This window comes from Miniopterus natalensis, chromosome 7, assembly GCF_054644295.1.
Source record: "Miniopterus natalensis isolate mMinNat1 chromosome 7, mMinNat1.hap1, whole genome shotgun sequence".
NCBI lineage: Eukaryota > Metazoa > Chordata > Mammalia > Chiroptera > Miniopteridae > Miniopterus > Miniopterus natalensis.
This window is the reverse complement of record NC_142087.1, coordinates 36300205-36323301: the sequence shown is the minus strand read 5'-3', so window position 1 is coordinate 36323301 and position 23097 is coordinate 36300205. Positions and strand designations below refer to the sequence as shown.

Below are 23097 nucleotides of genomic sequence, written 5' to 3'. Positions count from 1 at the left end.
AGAGGTCAGGAAAAGGAACTACACTGAATCTGAAAAGTTTACATGTATTAGCAGTTGATTGCACAAGGTAATTACTGTGTTCTATTAACATCATGCCACATTTTCATTTCTTTTTAGTAACATTGAAAAAAAACATAGAAAATAAGGTATTATCTGTCAAAAATGCATTTCACACTAAATTTTCTTTCAAATTAACAGAAAAGAAGCATCACCCAAAATTTATAGAACAATTTAGTGGCAATTAATTTGTTAAAATGAATCTGTTCCCCTAACCAGACATTTTTCTTGTGATTATTTTAATGTATAGTTTAAAAAATATAAACTTACTGGTAATTAATAGATACTATCATGCATTATTTCTTCATTCCCTTTAAACAGAAAAGCATGCAAACATCTATAAGAAGAACTTTTAAACTTAATTGGATATATCTATAATTAGATATAATAAATATATATTTCATGTTAAGTTTCATTGGAATAGACAATAATGAAATGACATTTTAACTACCATTTAGACACCACATAAAATATGCACACATACTTAGTTTTTGTATAAAACATATAGAAATCAAAGATTACAGATTTCATATCTGAAATATCTTCCTTAAAGGAACAAATAAAGCAGATTTATGCCCATTTGCTTCAGAAACAAGTCTGTGGAGCGGAAGCTAGGTTACTTGTTGACTTAAGTGGTCTTTCTAAAGAGAAGATACTTGTCAAGCCATAGATTCATTAAATATGTACTTTATGAAACAAATAAAGGTATCCCATTCACAATGGGAAGGTAAAACTTGTTAAGTTAAAAAAAATACGATGATATTGGCAGAATGAAAAGTGACCTTATTTTATAGCGCCACCCAATATCATGCTATCGTTCAACGCCAAGGTACTTGAGTAACAGGGAAATGTCTCGACATACTTTCGTCATCGTCTTCCGAGAGTTTTTGGATGTCTTGGCCTTCCCCTGACTCCTGGGTCAAGCTCAGCATCCTCTCCTTACCCTTTTTGTATTTCTGTTGCCTGGCCTTAATGCGGTCCATCCTGTAAGATGCAAGAGCAGCAGCAATGCCAAGAACACGTCCGCAGTTATCATACGGTTATACTTTGGGTTTACGCTTTTACGTATATAGCTAAAAGCATGAACAAACTGGTAAATATTTGGGACTTGTGAATGGTTTCTTATGAGGAACAAGCATCTCCATGTTTTTTAAAATATAACCACATTAATTTTCACTACACAGATGCTAGTCTAATATGACCAATAATAATTATGCTCAAGTTTGATGTGCAATACTTTATGTCCACTTACATCCTGTACCATAGCCATTCTGAACTTATAAAATATTCTTTATTCTCCCAGGTTTTGCATTTTTTAATAATATCTGTCTACCTTACGTAATTGTTGTGAACGTCAAATGGCAAAATATATGAAATGTGAGAACTGTTTTGTAAATAGCAAGTCACTCCTTAAATGTCCGTAAGTATTTTGTTAGGTCATATGCCTCTTCTCTATTTCAAATCCAATCTCTTCTTGGTTCTGGAAAAAATCTTTAATAGTTGATTCAGTATCTTCATTTTGTCTGCTTATTTAGAAAGTCTATTTAGAAGCTCCAATGTTGAACTCTACTTCCCAAATCTGCACTCCTGAAATGTTTCATTGCATAATTTAGTTTCTTAAAATTCTGGATATATTGCTCAAGTTTTAAAACTGACTGAAGTACCATTTCTGCGTTGTGCAGCAAACACATTTTCAGTTTGTCTTTTGCAATGATCATTGCCTTCATTCTTTTTTATTCTGACCTTCTGTCACTTAAGCAAATGAAAAAATTTTGTGAAATGAATCACAGTAACAAGCTTCACTTATGGAAACACATTCCAGGTGTGGGTCCAAATTTGCTATTTCTCTAGACTTGATTTAGGTAGTTAGAAACAACAATAGTGACAGTTACACTATAGAGTTTATATTTTTGTGAAAATAACCCTGCCATAGGATTGTGTAATTTATATAGCAAATATTTTTGCATGGGTAAAAATGAGGTCAGAATAAAAAGAAGCAGTCTAAGCAAACTCAGGGGATTTTTCCTGTAGGCTGATGGAGTATCTCCATTTTCTTGGAGAAAGTGGCTAGATCCTGAATTCTATTAAGAGCCATTGATAGCTCTTAAACCTGGCCCCAAAAACATGAAGGGCTACCAATCCTCAGAAGTTCCATTCATTGCTAGAAATTTCACCCTAAGAAATTCTTTACAATGTGCTAAAAACAAACAAACAAAAACCACCCAGAATTCAGGATTCTCAAATCTCCTGGGTGACGTCAGTACATTACTTGACTTCTCCAGAATGTTGTGGTGGAAAAGGTCTTAAACTTACTATAGGGAAATACAGGTAGTATTTTTAATGCTGCCTCTAGTTAGTTGTGAATTTTAAATTATTTAATATCATGGGTCATCAGTTTCTTCCTGAAGAGGCTGGATTATATTATCTCTGAAGATCCTTCCACAGCCAGAACTCTGCATTTATTCCCTTAACCCACAGATGTAATTAATAATCATTTACTCCAAGTGCCTGGTACTGGGAAAGATGCCGTCTCAGCCATTAATTTGTTTAATCTTTAAATAAAAACTCTGGTAGAATTGTAAGCCCTAATTTAAAACAGAAAATTAAAATTCAGAGAGTGGGAATGACTTGCTCAAGTTTCCAAGCAAGCCCCCAAACTAACACTTGACACGGGCCTTACCCAAGCCGGCTCCCTCTCTAGCACACTGCAGCCTCTTTCTTTTTAGTGACTTCCGTTTTCAGCCTATCAGGCATGAGGGTAAACACCTAGGGAGTTGTGAAAGTTAACACAGATAGATTTCTCAGAGGGCTGAGTGTCCTCGAGAGCTGAGACTGTCTGAATGGGATCACACGAGCCAAAAATAAAAGGGAAGGAGGGGAGACAAAGGAAGCATCCTTACTGCCTCTTCAGCTGGTCCATTGACTTTTTCTCTTCCTCAATTCTTGCTTTTACAGCCTTTACAATTGTGGCCTGGAAAAGTTCAGCCCCTCTGAAAGAAAATCGGAAACACAGAACAAATTAGTATCACTATTGTTGTAACTCACCTTCCCCTCAAATGTTGACTAAGGGTTAGAAAACATTTCTTGTTGGGCTGTTGACTGAAGTTCCCTGGAGGGGGGTGGGAGTCACAAAGGCCCTTTCTAGAAGCCCCTTCTGAGTGGACAGACATCATGCAACCTCCCCCAGGGAAGAGTGGCTGCTCACAGCCCTGAGAGATCAGTAAAAATAAAATGGTGTGTGGTTTCTAAGACATTAAAAGCCACGCGCCTCTTCAAGCCTGTCCCACAGAACGTCGGACCTCAGCACAGTGTTGCTCTCCTGACCTTACTCCAGTTGTCCCACTAGGGGAACATTTGCGAGAAGTGAGTTCAGATTAGGTTTCTACTCCAAACCTGTACTTCCAACCCCAGCTCACTGGCATTTGGTTCTGAGTCTCACCTCTCAAGGTCAATTGAATGCAAGGTCACTGCGTGCACCGTTCAGTTGGCCAGCGTCTCTGATGTGTGTGCAGCAGTCTAGGGGATCGTGCACCCAGCCATCTCGATGGCCTTCCTTTAATACTTACTCCCCTTCCAAGTCTTTCCCCCTAAACTCACAAGGCCAGGGGCAAAAACTGAAAGAAGAGTGGAGTCTATGAAGAAGCCTGCCCTACCTCGATGCCAGGATCTGTGAAGCCTTTATATCCGCCACAACGTGCAGGAAATAGTAACTCATGAAAACTCTCCTCTGCAGCAGGAGGAAGGCAAAACATATGCTGTCCCAAATAATTCCCGCTTCACCACTGGGTAGTTTACATGAAGAATCACTATCCGCTGGGGTGAAAGATGAAAAATAATTAAAATTAGCATCCATTTTCATTGTTATTTTATGAAACCTGGGGTATGATCGGACTTGGGAAATCACACAGGCATGACCAGCAACATCCTGATGCATCAACTCACTTATGAGTTGATTTATTTGCGAGCAAGGCCACGCGCTTCAGATCCAATATGAACATTGATCAATAAGCCTGACCACAAAGTGAGCTCTTGACAATGTAAGGCAGAGGAGGGGTTCTTTGCCAAAGAGGGCTCCTGAGCATTCCTCTCTTTTAGGGAGAGAGGGAGCCCTTCCCCCAAGCCCCCAACAAAGTCCATAAAGAAACAATGTCTGTATTCTCAGTGCCAGAGGCAATGCTCTGGTACAAAGTAAAACATCCTTTCTGGAAATGGGCTCTACCCAGAGGCAGGCAGCACAGTGGGGTCTATTAGAAGAAGGGTTCTCAACAGCACATGTGATCCTAAGTCAGAAAAATTCCCAGTGACTCTTTATCCTGGGCAAAGTGAAGGCTGGATTGGCAGCCGTAGTGTGGGAGCATCATATTCAAGTTGCCCCCATTCTAGGCACCGTGGAGGACTATGTGTGGTGTTGTCCTGGCTTCTGATGCAAGAGGCAGAGAGATGGAAATGGGACTCCTGCCTCTGTCCTGGTGGGAGTGTAACTCTAGAAATCCTGCAGCTCTTCCCATTTGTTTCCTAAATTTGAGGTTCTTTGAGCTTCCAGAGGAGAGAAAAGCTTAGAAGTCAGATTACATTGATGACCCAAGATTCTAATCTCAACCACCACAGGTTCCAGTGGGCATTTGTAACCCTTTCTAATCATAATTCAAAAAGGTTCAGGGAGTTACTACTACAGGCAACACCCAGTCCCCAGAGCTGCCAGGATTGGGGATTTTTTAGATGACAATCCAAGATGTCCAGAGTAGGAGCACTTCCTGTTATGGACAATAGATTCATAAAGCAGTGCAATCCTATAGCCTCCATGTACAGATCAAATTGAACTCCACTTTTATCTCTTTTCTTCATATGTTTTGGCCCAACTTTTAAATTAGAACAATACAGTTGTTCTTTCTTCTTTGTTCTTCCATTCCCAAATATGCTTTTCATACTTACGCATTTTATAGCCCTTGACTGTGCAGGCCAGGCTGAAAGCTTGGATCAACCAGCAACTATTTTTAACCAATTTTTCAATGTATCCACATGCTCCTATCTGAAAAACAAATGGAAAATGCAAATCCTGAAACTCTGCACCCAGGAAAAAAGCTTGATGTCTTGTGATCCCAACATGTGCAAGGATCCACAAAGTCTCAGTGCTGATGATTGTGGGAGGGACTGACAGTATTTAAAATTACAGTCACCATGGGGTAGTGCTATCAATGCTTCAGGGGCACCATCATTTCCTAGGCAAAATTAAGCCCAATGAGTGAAGGAAGCATCTTTAATGTGATGTTTGCTGCACATGAAAGCACCTCTCTTTTCAAAGACGAAATCTTGGATTATCATAGAAATAAGCTGAACTCTGTGATAGTAAATGCGTAAGCACTGAACCCCAGGACTTTGATTTTGGTACAGTTACTTCCTGGCAAATCAGACATACTAAACTTATGCTATTTGCCAGGACATCATCACAAACATAAGCTGCCTGATATATAGTTCTTAGAATAGGGGCAGAGTATGTATTTTGAGGCTTTTTGGGCCAATTCTCTATGTAAAGAGGAATCTTTTTAGTTGATTTGCATGCGGTTTTCTCATAACAATGCTTTCTTGTCATATGTTAAGTTCACATTTTGAGGGGGGAAAAGTTTAAATAAACATGAATCATTGTAAGCCAACACATGAAAGTGATGGCTGAATTGTGTGTATTTCCTGGGAACATGTGAGATAGGAGAATATAATTAGAATTTGCTCTCAAATCAGCAGTTACCTAGCATTAGGACATGCTTTCTGAATTCATATTTCAACTGACACAGCCATGTTTTTGTTCAGGCTCCCTAGGTTGGGAATATTCTCCCCATTCTGTCTCCCTGGATACCCTTCAATCTATCTTTCAAGCCTCTGATGGATTCAAATGGCATCACCTCCAAGAAGTCTGTTCCCAACTTATCTAGGCAATATATTAGGTACACTTTTTTGTTTTATTTTCCTGAACTGTTGTGATAATTAGCATAAAAAGATCATATCATAATTATAAGTAGGTTGATCTTCCCTTTCAGGATGTGAGTTCCTTGGGGGTAAAATTTGAGTACTACTTATTTTTAGCTCTTCAAGATACAAAATGGGGCCTAGCAAAAAACAGTGCAATATAGGTTTACAGAATGAATGAATGAATGGACTTTGTAGACATAGATTTTCCAGGAATGGTTGGTTGTAGGGATCAGCTTCTAGTTGTGGATCCTTCACAATCAGACTGGCTTTAGAATGAAATGGTGTTCTGTTGTCCTGTCTCATGCCTCTCCTGTAACTCCCAATACTACCCCAAATGTGCATAAATACTGGTGAGGTGAAATTGATAAATAAAAGTCACTTTTAAAATTAACACTTCAATGGACTGTAGACAAAATAAGTTACTCAAATATATATTCATGGTTATACAGATCTGACTTTCCAAGACCTCTAAACACAGCAATACACGTGCCATGTGCCATCCCCCCCCCCAAACTCAAATGCTTTCAGAGTTAAATTGCCTGCCTGGTGAGCTCATCTTTAAGTAGTTAGGAAGGGAAGAAGCAGGAAGTCATTAAATCATTGTTCTTCTAACGCATTTTCAGATATAGCCTGGGAGTAGCATGCACTAGTATTAACTTTAAGTTAGGGCCAACTAAAGATGTATTAACTCCTTCAGTTCACGAAAGATTGTTGTTCAATATCCTGAAATAACAACTTAACTGGTGTCCTAAAAGATTTTATGTGACTCTGGGATCACAAGGGGGTAGTTTGAGTTATCTACCAGGTGAGGGGAAGGCTGTGCTCTGGAACAAGGAACTTTAACAGCAGAGCAGCCAAACTTCATAGAAGTAAGAGGTGGGTTTTGCCTTAACCCTCTGTTGCCTTAGCTGGGCCCTGAATGCCTGGGTTCAGAGGCAACCGTGAGGCTGTGACTGCCTCTGTGTCTACCCACATCTCATGTGTACATAAAATATTCATGCTTTCAATAGCCTATTCCATTTCACTCCCACCCCACACAGGGTTACAGATAACTATGTTCATTTTATTTGATATTTTTATAACTCTTTCTAGATAAGAGAGTGGCTTTTAGCCAACATGATAAAGGGCCATTTTGTAGTACAGTAAGAGTGATGATAAATTAGTCCTCAGAAGAGATGGGATTTTAATTAATAAAATATGTCTTAGAATTTTTTCCTATGAATACATATTCTCTCATCATGTGACCTTGAGATGGTGGAAGTAAGCAAAAACGATTCTGCTTAATACGGCAAAACTAAGAGTAATAAATGTTCATTTGAATTCTGAATTTGTAGCATCTCATTTGGGGCTTTTAAGAGAGCAGCGTGATGGACGATGGGTTTTTAATAACCACTGAATAGACTGTTTACTCTTACACTGAAACCACAAATGTGTTACACAGGGGGAGCCACTTACTGACAGTATGTTTTTCATCGTAATGACAAAAACGTTGTATGCAATCAGCCAGTCCCAATAACGCAGGATGCTCTTGATAGGTTTCAAGAGCAAATCACCCCCAAAGAGCAGGAAGTAGAAGCAGGCCACCAGGTAACCCATGCAGAAGATGCTGATCCTGGTTGTCCCGGTGATGAAGATGATTGTGAGGACGAACCAGAAGAGGTAGCTGAAGATGATTACTTTGGACATGTCTAAGTATGATCTGGAAAACAAAACCAAACCATCCAAGGACAACAACTGAAACAAACCAAAAAAAATTAAGTTGGGAGATTCTCCTTTAATGAGGGGGGAAATCACACTATACAGTTGACTCCAATTTGGAAGTCACACTGTTAGCTCTGTTTTCATCTTTCATTTGACACTGCCTGGTCTACAGGAAATCCTCACTGAAGCAGTAGTGGGTGAATAGGTGAGTTATGAAAACACTGCGTGCATATTTATCATCATCTGACTTGGGCCAAATTTTCCACAAACAGCAGCATTTTATGCCTATTACTTGACTATTCAAAAGTCCCTTCTTTTTGTAGGAGGCTTGAGTAATTGTGTGGCAAAGAAAATTCTAAGATACAGACGCCTCCTAGAGCAAGAGAACAGCTGAGAATGGATTTCTTTTAAAAGCTAAAGGAGTTCATCACCACCAAACCACTATTACAAGAAATATTAAAGGAACTTCTTTAAGAAGAAGAAAGGGAAGAAAGGAACATAAATGTGAATAATAAAATGGCAATACCTACATAATTATCAATAATCACATTAAACGTAAATTGACTTAATGTCCCGATCAAAAGACACAGGGTAGCAGAAAAGAGTAAGAAAACAAGGCCCATACATATGCGGCCCTCATGAGGCCTGCTTCTGACTGAAAGACACACAGAGGCAGAAAGTGAGGGGGGAAAATGCAGAGGAAATTCACGGTGAGAAATTCAGCCTGGTTTAAATAAACTCTGTGGAAGATCAGCTGTCACCAGACTGAGGAGGGCAGTAACGGTGCTGCAGAGGGAGCCCGCGCAGGGCTGTGGAGGAGACAGTGCTCCAGGGAGTGCCAGCCCCGGGCAGCTGTGGTGACCAGTCGTCCTCGGGACCACTGAATAGGGGGACATAGGGTGAGGGGGGGGACCGGGGGTGAGGAGGAGGGGCGTCTGCTAGAGAGCCAGGAAACAGTATTATGCGCACATGACAGTCTGTGTACAAATGAAAGGACAAAAACTGAGGCAAAAAAGAGTGGTGAATGCTGGCAGAGGCATTATAATTCTATAATTCAGAGGCTTAGTTTCTAGACTACGGAACCCCCATCTCACGTTCATTAGCTTTATTTGTACACTCACCTGTCAGTGTCCCGAGAATGGCAGAGAGAGAGCGGGAAATAGGGTATATACTGGGAGTGAAAGGCACACACCGAGGTGGCCTTGAAACCCTGCGCTGTGGTTACCTGCAGTGGATGAAGTCCGGCACGGGGTTATGTTGGCTGAAGGAGGCCGCATCGAGGTTCATGCAAATCTCGACGTTGTCCCCCGCCATGATGCGCACTGCAGCTTTATTTTCATCCTCGAAAATCTGCCGTTGCAAGGAGGCACACAGCAGCAGCATGAAGTCATCTGGCAGGGCAGGTACGATAGTGAAACCCGGGTTTACAGGTAGGAAGCGGTCCCCAGGCAGCATGAGCTGCTCCTTAACTCCTAAAGGAGTTGTGTTCCCAAAATTCTTCCTGGATTCCAACACTGGGGCCAAATCCCACTGTCCCCACCATGGGGTTTGCAAGAGGGACCACAGACGTTCCAGGAGCTCGAAGTGGGAGAGCCCCTGGATCTGTCTGCATGTTGGTGAGTAAAAGTATCAGGTGAGAGTTATTGGCTTTTGAGACTCTTTATTTACATTTATCTCCCACCAAAGTTTTGAGGTGGCCATTTGAGTATTTTTCCCCATCTTTATATTTTTATATGTGGTAGAAGCAGACATTTCTGATTTTCTTTATCATCTCCACTCCCCTTTGCATTTGTGATCAAAGACTCTTCCCAGAGCACATACTACAGTGAAGGCTTGGTGACAGCAGGTGGGCCAGTCTGTGAGAGAGGAGAAGTCTGACAGAGCTATCCTTGTGGCCAACAGCCCAGAACAGGCCCTCACTCCAGCTGGGCTGGCAGCCTCCAGCCCAAGCTGCTTTGTTGTTCTTTAAATTAAATCTGAAAGTGTTCAGGCAGCGAAATCGCTCTTTGGTTTTCCACAGCACCCTGCACTCCCTATTGTCTTAGGTGGGAGAGGATAACCTTGACCTTTGCATTATCAGTCTGCCCTTGAAAGGGCTTGGGGCTGGGACCCAGCTCAGGGGCATGGGCAATTTGGGCAGCATCTTCCTGGCTAACACAGTCTTACCTTCAGATCTGGTCTGTGTGGCAGCCAGGAAAAACCGCTTCACAAAACAAGGCCTCCCTCTCCAGCCTACCTTCTAGAAGATGGGTATGCAAGGGTGTGTGTGGGGGAGCAGGGTGTGTGTGTGTTGGGAGGTGAAATTCTGAAAGCGAATGTGGCATTTCAATGTTTATTTATTAATTTTGCAAATGTAATAGGGCAAGTAGAAGCCATTAATGACCTGTGATATTAATGCATCGAGACAAGCTTTTTACATGATTATAAAGTGCGGTGGAAGAAGCGAAGGCACTAATGCATAACGCATGAAGATGGATTGGCAAATATAAAACCAAATACCAGAGCCCTGTGGCCCCACGGCTGCAACACTTACAGACGAGAAACACAGGGTTGGGCCGCACGATGAAGTCTGGGAAGTACAGCCACTTTATGATGTTGTCGTTGAAGCTGGAACCCTTGAATCTCCAGGGGTAATCTGCAGGGAAGGAGGCGGGGGAGCAACGTCAGTATGCTTCTTTGCTGCCCTGTGCCCAGCGTGCCCGACGTGAGGGTGGGCAGGAAGAGCAGGCGCGTGGGGGGGCACACGCACCCTTGCAGGGCGCAGGCGGGATGCCGATGCAGATGAGGTACTGGAAGGTGATGATGCACGCCAGGAAGCAGCAGTACTTGGGCCAGATCTCCGCGATGGCTTTTCTTCGGCGTCGGTATAAGACAGCGATCAGCCAGCAGGCGTGAATCATGGCATAGAAATCCATTCGCTGACCGATCACGTTAACCGACATTAGGAAACAGGTCTGTGTAAGGATGAAAAGAGGCAAAATATTGGGTTTACAGGGAAGGGAAGTGGTGTCAGCTGTCAGTCCTTTGCAGGGGCAGGAACTTGCCTTCCTGAGGTAGGTTTCTCTGCAGGTGTTCGCCACGTCTTGTTATTTTGCGTGTCTTTAAGTGTGAAGACAAGAGCTACTGTACAAATTATTTCCGAGAGAAAAACTGACTACATTACTATTAACAAGAACCATTTCAAACTGTGAAGAGAACTACAGCTATGATCTCTTCATAAAAATCACTGTTTCAAATTCATTCTGTTAAGGAACAGGCACTACCATACCCATTTCAGGTCAAAACAGCCAAAACCTTCATCTTGGCTAACGGTCACATTTTCAGCAAACAGAAAAAAAAAATTATAACATTTTCTGTCTACCGGGAACCAGTTAAAATGACAAGTGATAGGTATCCATGTATCTGTAAGACTACGGAGATCCAGAGAGGCTGAATTCACTGTTGCAAGGGGGCCACTGGCACTTGATCTTGGAAAACTTTCAACCAGGTCAGATAAGCCCTTTGGTAGACTCTCCTGCTGATCTGAGGATCAGTAATCATGGCCTGGAGATGCTTGATGAAACTCCAGTGGCCACTGGCCAAAAGCAGCTATTGGGATTTTCACAGAAAGTAGAAAGAAAACACATCAGCAAGAAAACTCACCTCCAGACCAAACTTGTAGAAGAAGTAATTTATGAAATATTTGGCACAATTGATAAGTCCATCATCTAGATGGAGTCTTGTTATGTCATGAAAGATGGTTTTAGATACAGGGGCTGTGAGGTTGTTTCGCCCCCGATAGTATTCCTGATGGCGGTACACTGTAACCTCAAAGGCCAGAATGGCCAGCATCAGCAGATTATTCTACAAAGCAAGAAAACACGCTGTGTGAAGCTGAAAGCTTTATGACTTGGTAATTTTAAGCAGTTCTCATAGTAAATCATTTTATTCCATTCTTGATGTCTAATAGTACAATGCTATATAAAATCCTACCTCTATAAAACAAAGTCTTTTTGTTGATTCTTTTTAGAGAGAGGGAGAGGGAGAGGGAGAGAGAAAAACAGGGATGTGAGAGAGAAACATCTATCAGCTGTTGCCTCCTGCATGCGCCTTACTGGAGACTGAACCCAAAACCCAGGCATGTGTCCTGACTGGGAACTGAATCCCGATCTCCTGGATTACAGGTCGATGCTCAACTGCTGAGCCATGCTGGCCAGGGCCATATAAAATATAGTCTTGAATTCAATGTTCATTTTCCCAGTTTTCTGGTAACAAGGTGAAGTTATCTCTATTATGCAAATCAGGCTAATTTACATGATAATACAATCTAGACTCTCTAGGCAAAAGCCTGTTCCTGAAAAAGTACACACCTGTACCAGGAAGCAGTGTCCAGTTACCTTGGGAGGGTGGTCCAACCTTACTGGCAACTAGAAGTGCAAAACACTTCTGCAGTGTTCTGCAAGGACAGGCTGGGAAACAGGCTAAGCTGGAGGCGTGGGATAAGCAGTAGAGGGGAAATTTTTGAACACTTCTGAAGTCTGGCTAGAGACTGGGAAGCATGATAAAATAGTAACAACAATAATAATAGTGATAATAACAATAATGATACAGTTCACATTTATGGAACCATATGTGCCAAATACTATTCTAATCACTCTTTTCAAATATAATTTTGTTTTACCCATATAATAGCTCCTTATGGTAGACATCATTTGTACCTTATAACAGCAGATATGGCCGATATCCTTTATAAACGTTACCAATGATACCTGCCTTATGGTCTGCCACATGATATCTGCCAGAGGCAAAGAGAAATGGGATGCCTGGCACATTTTAAAATTCCAGGTGTTGAATATAAATGTTTCATTTTTAAGTACCTTGCCAGCATAATATTACTAAGATTCCTCAGATTATTCAGCAAAGTAAAATGTGAAAAATCTGAATTATATTACTTTATTTTGTTTCTTACTACCGCTGGAGAAGTTCCTTTTTCAAAAATATGCTTGTTATTTGATTTTCTCTAAATGTAATGTACACCATTTATTAAAAACTGAAGAGAAACAGAATTTAGATAGCAAAAATTCTTGTAATGCTACACCTACTTTTCAGAAATAATCATTCTGACCATTTGCTGTATTTTACTCCTTGTTTTCTGTGTATCTAAAAGAGATTATACTATGTACGGTGTTCTAAAGTTTTTTAAAACTTAATTAATAGATTTTGGACATCTTTTAATGCCTGACATTATCATTCTCCGTCAATCCTTTGGTGGTTCTAGCATGTTCCAGTGACTATATCTGTCATGCTTTATTCAATTAATCACAAACCACTTGACAAATTCCTTTTCAGCACAATACGATACTCATTTTAATATTTAGTCATCTGTGTCGAAGGTGATTCTAAATGCCACATAAGATGAGGTTCCTATCAGCTGTGGTATTAGGGGTTTTGAGGGGAAAAATTATAGAAAATAACTGCAGAGGCACCAACTCAGCGCAGCGAAACCTTTACCCTCAGGTAGACGAGCAAAGGTGAGGACTTCCTCAGGCCGACCCACTCTGTCGGATCGACAGGAGCGTTGTAGAGTACAGACTTGTTCAACTGGTGGAGGGGGATATCCGTTTGATTTTCATTTGGCTGAAAAGAAGAGAAAGGAGAGTAAAAAAATGGCTCCCCAGGTTAGAAGAGTTCAAGCTGTTCTCCTTCAGTTTTGAGCATAAGAACATGAGGGAAATGGGAGGAAAAGACCCATTTCCAAGGGGAAATCTCACCAGGAATAGAGACTCGGGCCCAGCATTCTAGGCCAGAATACATCCAACCTGCTGAGGGGACTTAAAGGCCAGACAGACTGTGCCTGGGGATGTGGGTTCCCCCAATATCCACCTCACTTCCCTAAAGTCCAGTCAGAAAGATTCCCCCGTCTTTGAGGCTCACCAAGGAACAGTTAACAGAAAAACTCTCAGGCTTAATGCTTTGCAGCTGGTACAACATTTTGCAGACGATGATCACACACGTCCAGACAGTGCAGACACTTGAAGCCAGACGGCGCAGCTTGGCGTATGGCAGAGCAAAAGCCCAAGAAATCAAAAATACATAGTTGAACACAGACACCTGAAAACGTAAAATCAGAAATGGGGACAAAAATACGTAACATGGCATAACATCCACAAAACATGGCAATTTCATTTATTCAGTTCAGCTCAGTTCAGCAGAAGTTGATGGAGTTCTGAGCATGTGCAAGGCATTGCCCTATGTGCTAAGATGTATGTCTTGTATGGCAGACAGATATATAACCAGATGATGTCAATGTAACGCAGCAGTAATCAACTATAGATGCAAACAGGCCCCTGTGAGAATACTCGAAAGGGTTCTTGGCCCAATCTGGAGCTTCAGGAAGCATTTCCTGGAAAAGATGATGCTGAGCTGAGCTTTGAAGGGTGCATAAAGCTAGCCAGGCCAAGAAAGGTGAGAACTGCATCCCAGGTAAAGGGTGTGTAAGCAAAGGCAGGAAAGCATAAAGGAGCGTGATGGGAGGAGGTGACCACAAACAGCTGGGAGTTCTGGAGCTGAGAGTAGTGAACTGCAGCACTATGAAGCTGGAGATGCAGCTAGGAGCCACATTTTGATGGACCCTTTTAAAACCATGCTATGGCCCATGAACCCCTTGTACAGAAAATAGTGAGCCACTGAAAGGCTCTGCACAAGGAAACCTTAAGGAAAAGTCAGCATTTTATTTAGATACATGTAACTGAAGAATGGAGGTGCATCGGTGGGGTTAGACTCGAAAAAATGAGAGCAGCTCACGTGCACTGTAATAGCCCAGAAGAACAAACTCGGACAGTGGCGCAGAGACAGGGAGTACTGCTCAAGGGGATTGCCTGGGAGGGGGACAGGTCTCCAACAGAAAGGGCACGGGGGACAGGATGCCGGGAAACCAGGGCAGAGGAGCCTCCATGAGGGAAAGGGTAGGTTTAACGGATCCAACCCAGAGTGTGAGGCCATCCTATGAGAGTACAAGTCAAATTCCCCCATCCTCAATCCTGCTCGCCTCCCACCACCACCAGTCTATGGTCCGGCCCAGGAGGTTTCTAACAGAAGTTAGTTCACTGGGGTGGAGTCGGTGAGGGGAGGAATGTGTGAGAAAAAAAAGAGCAGCTAGAAATAGGAGACACTCCTCCCTGGGTAAGACATCAGAGTGTGAATCTTTTCTGTGGATAGACAATTTTGATTTTCCTTCTCTTTAAGATAACTGCGGGACTTTCCATGGCCTAGGAATGACAGTGTTTTGCATCCAGGGGCAGAATGACATCATATGAAACTAAGAGTTACACTTGGGGATTAAACCATTTTACACCAATGGGATTCTGACAGATACTAGACCATGGTAGGGGCAGAATTTCTCTGACTCATGAGCTTCCAATGTATTTTAAAGTTACAGGTGAGAGAAATGGAACGAAGAATAAAAACTGTGGAAGTCCACACAGTGTGTGAATCACAGAGAAGGAATGTTTTACTAATGGGGTAACAGAGTGAATAGATCATGATCTTTTATTGTTCGATAGTTTGTTAACAAGACATTCTTTAGACTCATTAAGGATGATTTAAAAATATATGTCTGCCTTTTGTTTAGGATTTGTTAAGAAAGTGGTATCATTTTAGCCACTTTCTTTCTGAACTTTCTAGAATGGATTTCAGATCATGGATTTTCTGAGTCCTAGTCACACTAGTTTTTCTCTTGTTTAATGCCCGCTCCCATCATTAAATTGTTTAGTGTGCCTCCACACCTCTGCAACACAATTTCTCATGCCATCAAGAGTCATCGATGTATCAGAGTTGGATAATTCAGAAATGGCCTTTGCTCATTTTTAGCCAATGCCGTCTCTTTTCCTTTTTCATTGCTCTTTAATATTCTGACTCTCAAATTCTGCTTAAATTAGTCAATTCACCAATTCAGTTCTAATGCTAAAAATCTTTTGTTCTCAATTAATATACATAGTAGGCTAGATTGTAGTTCTAATTAATGTATAGAATTGATTACTTAACAATGGAGCTTATGTCATTTTTAGCCACAAATCTCATAGGGAGAGTGATTGCTGTTTTTGTTCCTGCCTGGCAATGATCACTTATCCATTTCAGATGGTTTGTACGAAATGGGGAAAAGTTCTAACTTAGACTGGGGAACTCGAATTAAGGTCTGTCCCTTAGTTACCTATTTGTGAAACATTTTAGGTTTATAGAACTGTAGTTATAATATTATATTATTATGTAACTTTTTAAAAATTATAATTTTCAGAGAGCAAAGAGTCTTTGCATTGTCACTATAAAATAGTTCAGGGAAATTAGAAGTATGTGAAAATTGTTGGTTGAATAAACTGGAAGAAAGCTAATCTCTCCACAGTAAACATCAAATACTGTTGGCTGAATCTCTCCTCTTTACAGATGAGAAAACAGAAGTGCAATTATAACATTGAAAGACTATGTCTTGTCTCAAAAAATCCAATAATAAACAAGGTGAGCTCTACTAAAGATTTTATTAAATTTGGAACCCAAGTTTACTTTTTGGTAACAAACTATTGTTTTTTTTTCTCAAAGAGAATTTAGGGAGATAGATTCTCACTTGCAGTACAGAAAATCAGCTTGCTCTCACTTCAACTAGAGACTAGATGAAAATAAGTAATCTTTGTGCTGTGACCAAGCCACTTGGAACTAAGCCAGGGGCCGCTTTCTCTCCTCTTATTTTCCCTTCTTCTCAGGACAACTGTCCTTCGTTTTTCTGTAAAATAAAGTGTCTGTGCCTATCTTAGAGCCTTGATGTTCTAATGTATTGGAATTACATTTCCAAAATATCATGGACAATTGGAAAAGACAAATAATGACCCGCTGTGGTTCTGTCTGGCCTGGTGATACAACAATGCTCACTTGCCTCTTTCACAGAAACCCAGATGATGTACGATGACACGATTTTGATGATGTGCAACTCCAAAATCCACCACACGAACACCTGCAGCTTGTGAAAATACTCCAGGAATTTCAGGAAGAGCACAGTGAGGCGGTCAATCACCAGATGCCATTTGTTTCTTAAATCTGCAAAACAGTAATTCACCCGAGAGCATAGAAAGGTTTTGTTGTTTGTTTGGTTTTTAGCATTATTGTTTAAAACATATCTTGTAACTTTCAGTTTGGAATAAGAAAAAGCAAAATAATAGTAGTGGGTGAATTCTAAGACTACCAAATCCTGGAGCCAGGGTGGTCTAAGAGTCCCACATGGCGATGATGCCTAGGGTAGTGTACACTCGTATACTGAGACTCAGCGGGACAAGGTTACTTCTATCTCCCTTTTACTTAAATTAGTGAGAAGAATGATTTTGACCTTATTTACTCTTAAAGCTGAGCTATAATTCCCTCATTTCCTGGGAATATTAAGTAACACGAGCTCCGCCTAAATGACATTTTTCTTGCCAAAGCCGTGCTTCTGTAAGTGCCATGCTCCTTGCCAGGGCCTGACTAGAGAGCAGGTAAAGCTCAAGCCAGACGGCACGCTGTGCTGCCAGAGGCAAGAAGAGCTGCTCTCACCACTGACGGTCAACACTTGGCATCAGAATGAGCCAGTCTCAGTTCACAAAATGTGGTCAGACTCATTTTAATCATAACTTTTAATCAAATTAGTCATTTTCTGCTTTCTCCCTTGTGCTAGGGAGTCATGTTTGCTGGCTGGAGTGATGCTTCTGTCTAGGAGGACTGTTCTGGTTCACGTGGATGACAGATAAAAACGGGACTGTTTTGTGGAATCAACACGTCACCACATCCATGGACAAAAGCTCACAAGCCCTGGCAGATGACGAGAGCCAAGTGTCTCCTGAGTGATTAAAACACTGTGTTTGGTTCTGAAAGTTTAAGCAAGGTTTTGGTTATTGTGAAAAAAATGCTTCTTTGCTGCACTGAGGGAGTGAGAGGACAGGTGCAGTCCAATTTTTGGTGAGACCCTATTAGTAAAGCTGCCACCTTTGTTAAAGCAGAATCACAAAATCCTTCCCAACTCCTTGGTCCCACAGGGCCGGGTTCCCCCTTCATACTGGGGAGCACATGCTGCTCACATATGGAGAGCACGCTTCAGGGCCTCTCCTAGGATCTTCTGAGATGAGTAGGGGAAGGGAACCAGGTTTGGGGGCAGTTTGATTTGGGGAGGGATCTCCCGCCTCGTGATTTCTTATTGTCTACTTTTAGAAAGCACAGAGCACAATAAAGACACATGCTGCAGGCCCAGAACATCACCCCAAAGGCTCTGTTTTCTGGTTCCTCCCATGCTTTCTGGGAACTACTGAACAAATTAAGCTTGCCACCTTGCAGACTGTCAGGCAGTGCCTCACGGCCGCCAAGGTCATATATTCTCAGCAGGCCCTATTAAAACACTGTTCCAAGTCTATGAAGAAAAACAGGAAAGAAGAGCCTACAGAATAAAGGAGGGAAAAATCTAAATAACAATGACAAGAAAAAACGTCTCTAGGAGTTGACCTGGAATGATAATTATCCAACCGTTCATTTTCCCCTCCAGCTCCTGTGTCCTGAAACATTAGGGCAGGATGAGAAATATATTCTTAATGATCAGTTTCCTGGAAAAGCCTCAAAATCATTTCTTCGAGGATGTGTTTGAGAAGGACACGTCTAGAGCTTTCGGGAATTCCGCACAGCTGCCTGACTCTGATCTGGGTGGCGTCCTGGCTGAGGCTGCCGCCTGCATGCGGGCGAGAGCCAGGCCCCTCTGGTCTCCTGCTGGGTCACACTGCGGGGCAGAAGCTGATAACCAGCCATCCGCTCTCTTCTTCTAAGTCAGAATCGTAAGGAAATCATTCGAGCAAATGGAACAGAAATTAAACTACAGCCGCCCAAATACCACACCCTGATTTCTGTTTCACTGAACGCGCCAAATACATATCTGTTTGGTCAAGTGAGTGCTTCGTTCCCCGGCCTGTCTGCCAGCACTTTCTGAGCGGCGCCGGGCAGCAGATGGATCACCTGATGTCTCCTCCTCTTCATCTTCATCTTCATCTTCCTCATCCTCGCTGTCTTTCCCAAGCTCGCCCTTCTCCACTTTTTCAGAGAGCCCCTCTGGTGTCTCCTCCCCAGGCTCGGCCACCAGCGTGCCCTCGGGCTTCTCCAGGCTGGCGGGAGGGTTCAGCAGGGCCAGGTCCGGCAGGCTTCCTTCGGGGTGGGCCAGCCTGTGGGCAGAGGGCAGCGCAGTCAGAGGGGGCAAGGGCGCCAGGAGACATCTGCGTGAGGGGCAGGTCAAAGGAGCGTGAACAAAACGAACGTCAGTGCGTGTGCACAGGCCTTGCAAGGTGGGCTTGGCACTTTTTTTTTTTTTTTTTAAAGCTCTTTCTAAAAACAGACTGCACACTCCACTCGCTTAGGTTTTGTTATCTCTTCCAATTCAGGTTGTAGTGATTAGTCAGTAAGGAGAGCTATCGACACCTAAACTTGACATTTTTCCCAGAGGAGAAAATGGTCAGAGTTTAGGGTGTAGAAGCATGAAATGGCGTCATGTAGAGCAAGCATTTCATGGCTTCACAGGGGGACTTACGCATTTTGGTGGATTGGTAATTTTTTCTTGATGCTGCTCAAAGTAATTGAAATAGAAAGGAAAAACAGGAGATGAGAACAGAAGAGTTATAAGGAATATCAGAGACCACACACCATGCGACACACATCCACTATGGCGGCCTGCAGCGGCTGTGGGGAGGCCTGCGCAAACGCATTCCAGGGCGGGCGGGCGTGCTGCTGCTGGGAGCCCTAGGCTCGGGGCTGATTTGAGCGTGGGCAGGATTGCAGGTTGTGAGGCAGACAACGTAGGAGCTACGGAGGCAAATCATGCCATGCTCTTCTAGAAACGCAGCAAACCATCCCACGAGAATCAAATCATTCACATGTTACACAGGTTTTTAGAAGAATCCTTGACCAATGTGTGCTCTCAGTCAACCTTGGCATAGACTCATCCCATTCTGCCACCACTTGAAGCGTGTGCGGCGGATGCTAATGCTTTCGGGAGAGGGTGTCTGCATCACGTCCCCGTTCACAGGCACGGTGGGACCTGCTGCACTAGCCGTTGAGAAGGCGGCCCTGAGCGCCAGGGTGAGTGAGGGGTGGTGCAGCCTCCCCGAGCCGGGACAGCAACCGGCGCCGTACAGCTTATTTCACAGTGGATAATTACAAGTGTGATCTGCCTCCTGATTTTTTTTAAAAAAGTTCTTTTTATTCATATTCAAATGAATATTTGAAGGAACATTTGTGGGTAATAAAGTAGGTATTAGGAAAAGGTCTCCTGGAAATCCTGGTAGTCTTCTCCATTTGTCATAATTATCAGCTTTGTTGTAACAGGACGAACAATTAATAGTTATTCTACCTGTATAATTGTGGGCTCGGAGCAAATTATTTAATCTTTCTGGAATTTAATTTATTTTCTATAAAATGAAGCAGTTTGGCTAGAGAAAACATCTAAGCTTACTTGCAAATAGTTGGTTTTATATTTGAAACACACCTGTGATGTTAGATAACTCTCGTAATGAAGCTATACCGTCCTTCAACTTTCAGAAGGTAATTTAAAAGTAATTACTTTTCTTGGAGATTTTTATTGATTTTTTTAAAGAGAAAAGAAGGGAGAGAGAGAAACATCGATTGGCTGCTTCCTGCATGGCCCCTACAGGGGATCAAGCCTGCAACCCGGGCATGTGCCCTGACCAGGAATTGAACCAGCAACCTTTCAGTGAACAGGAGGATGCCCAACCAACTGGCCACACCAGCCAAGGCAAAAGTAATTACTTTTAACAGTGTCAAGCAGGGAAATGAAATAACGGCAGAAACAAATTGTTAATTGCTTGAAGAAATAACATTCTAAAGATGTGTCAGCGCTGGTGGAAGGAGTGATGCTATTTTTTAAAGCTAGTCAACTGACCATTCCACCTTTGGGAAAGCTCCCCATTCTTGAAACCGCAATAGCGAATGTTACACACCACTGTGCATCACACCCCACGGAACATACTGCTGATCTTGCTTTGTCGGGACTCTACATAGCAAATGGCATTAAATGCAAAAGCAGTCAGGTGCTACACAATTGTCAGTATTTATGTGTTCTCTTCAGCATTGCTGGGGGATTGCATTTTGTAAGTGAGAAGATCAACTTTTTCATTATGACAGGAATTTGGTAGCTTTTATTGTGGAACTATGACCATCTCAGAGGGCCATTCAAATGTCTACATCGACACTGCCATGGCCTGAAACTGACAAAACAGCCTTCCAAAAATTAGTGTTATTTATGGAGTAAAACACAGAGATGAGGCTGTTTCTGCACCTGCCACTGTGGCCACATAACAAAACTCCTCAAGCAATGAGGCCCCCAAGCACCTGTTGAGGGGAGACTGTTGAATGAAGGAATCAAAGGAAAACACCAGAGTCCACCTTTTGAAAGCACATCCAGATCTACTTCTGGCAGCTTGTACTAAGAGTCTGCAAGAGATCTGGGACTAGACAACCCCGGGGAGAGAAGGGAATTTAATTTCTGTGTCTACTGCTGCTCGTTTTCCTCCGACATCCTTATGAGGAAACAGGGCACGTGAGACCTGGGTGCCTGCGAGTGTAGCCTGGCCTCGAGTGCTTGTAACAAATGACAAAAGGAGAAAAAAGGGAAAACATGCATCAGGCTCGTTTTTATTATGATTCCGGCTCTGAGCTTTAGTCCTCTCACTGTGTCTTAAGTACAATGAAATCCTCTCCCTGACCATTGGTCCTTCTGCATTCTAACAAGGCAGGTGATGCTTATCTGTTTATTGACTCACTCTTTCCTTCCCGCTTCCACAGTCCTCCACGAGTGCACTTCTCTATTTATACCGATACCGCTTTATTCTAATTAGGACTCTGAGGACTCCCCCGTGAGGACAGAAATCCAGGCTTACTCTACTCACCTCCCTTGCAAAATACAGCATTGTGCTTGGTATACACTGTGACTCATTGACCATTCGGTGACTAAAGTCTATGCACTGGAGAGGCGTTCTTATTTGAAACAGCAGAAACAAGTTAGGTTACAGGGAGAATTAAGGAGGTTTAATCCTGGGCTAGAAACTGACTTTGAAAAGCCACATATTAAGCTAGTTCCCATTAAAGAAAATGGAGACTCTACTTTTGTAAAATCTCCATCTAGATTCCGTTTATTTATAACTATGTGATTTGGAATGTGTGGTAATGTAAACTGCACTCACCCCATTCACTAGACCACTAGAAGAAAGATTTCTTGCAAACTTATAGTGTTTCTATTACTTAAATTACTGGCTTTATTATTAATGACATGAAGTTATAGGATTGGATATTTTAATTCACCTAGTTAATAACATAAGAATAGTTTTAGTAAATGAGATGCCAAAGGATCTTTGCTCTGTACTCTTGGGGCACTTGAGGACAAATATATACACAATACTATCAATGCTGGCTCTTTAGTATGTGTGGTCATTTGCATTTTTTATCTCCCCAGCTAGGTGACACGCATCTAACATAGCGCATGTCTCAGTGCCCATCTTTGTGCCTTTTGTGGTATGCAAATATACTGCAAAATCTGGTGATACAAAATATCATTCTTAAATATGTAGAAATATACTGAAGAAACTGATGCTTTAATTTTCTTTTCACCACACGTTGTTGTGACTATTTTTATTCCATTTAGTAAATATCTACTGAGGGTCAACCAATGGGTAAGGCCCCAAGGTGGGTGATATGTGGACACCTTGATGATTTATACAGGGACTCCAGGCCTGAGGAGCTGACACCTCTGGCCAGGGAGATAAGACAAGCAGGCAGCTAGAGGGCTGGGAGGCAAGTGTCAGGAGGCAGCGGTCAGAAAGGGCTATAGGATTTCAGGGGAAGGGCAATTACTTTTAGCAGGGAAGTTGGCACTTATGGGCAAGTTGTGGAGGAGGTGGTTCTTGAGCTGAGCTCTCAATTATGTGTTCAAGAGAAAGATGAGCTCTTAGGCCAGCCTTGAACTAATTCTGTCTAAGAATGAAATTAATAGCACATACATTTGAACCAAGACCAAAGTCTGAGCACCAGCTGAAGACCCTCATCAACCTCCAAATCCACTTGGCGGCACCATTTGGTATAAATACCAAGTGGTTTGATTTGCAAAATAAATCCACAAGCATACCTGAAGACCACTGTCCACTATCTGATAACATAATTTTTCAGTTACAAAACAGTTAAGTGTTTAACACACCAAGAGACCGTTCTTAACAAAAACAGAGAAAACACTGAAGTACCCACCTATTTATTATTAGATATACGCGCCCATTGACTTTGGCATGGCTACGAGGTGAGAGGTGGAAGCACAAGGTTGCATGCGGTGGCAGTGGAGAGACA

At 42.3% G+C, this 23097-nt stretch overlaps 1 protein-coding gene across 3 annotated transcripts in view; it reads right to left on the bottom strand.

The window, feature by feature from the left end:
- Positions 1-23097, bottom strand: part of PIEZO2 (piezo type mechanosensitive ion channel component 2) — a 324107-nt gene that overhangs the window by 58233 nt on the left and 242777 nt on the right. For all 3 annotated transcript variants that reach the window (XM_087818935.1, XM_087818934.1, XM_087818936.1), the window contains exons 18-30: positions 18715-18917; positions 16625-16785; positions 13636-13812; positions 13213-13338; positions 11365-11565; positions 10472-10676; positions 10256-10357; positions 8948-9113; positions 7477-7720; positions 4990-5086; positions 3711-3870; positions 2958-3047; positions 920-1041 (exon numbers count right to left, since the gene is read on the bottom strand). In XM_087818935.1, the coding sequence (XP_087675061.1) occupies positions 920-1041; positions 2958-3047; positions 3711-3870; positions 4990-5086; positions 7477-7720; positions 8948-9113; positions 10256-10357; positions 10472-10676; positions 11365-11565; positions 13213-13338; positions 13636-13812; positions 16625-16785; positions 18715-18917 (2054 nt within the window). The remainder of the gene's footprint in view (positions 1-919; positions 1042-2957; positions 3048-3710; positions 3871-4989; positions 5087-7476; positions 7721-8947; positions 9114-10255; positions 10358-10471; positions 10677-11364; positions 11566-13212; positions 13339-13635; positions 13813-16624; positions 16786-18714; positions 18918-23097) is intronic.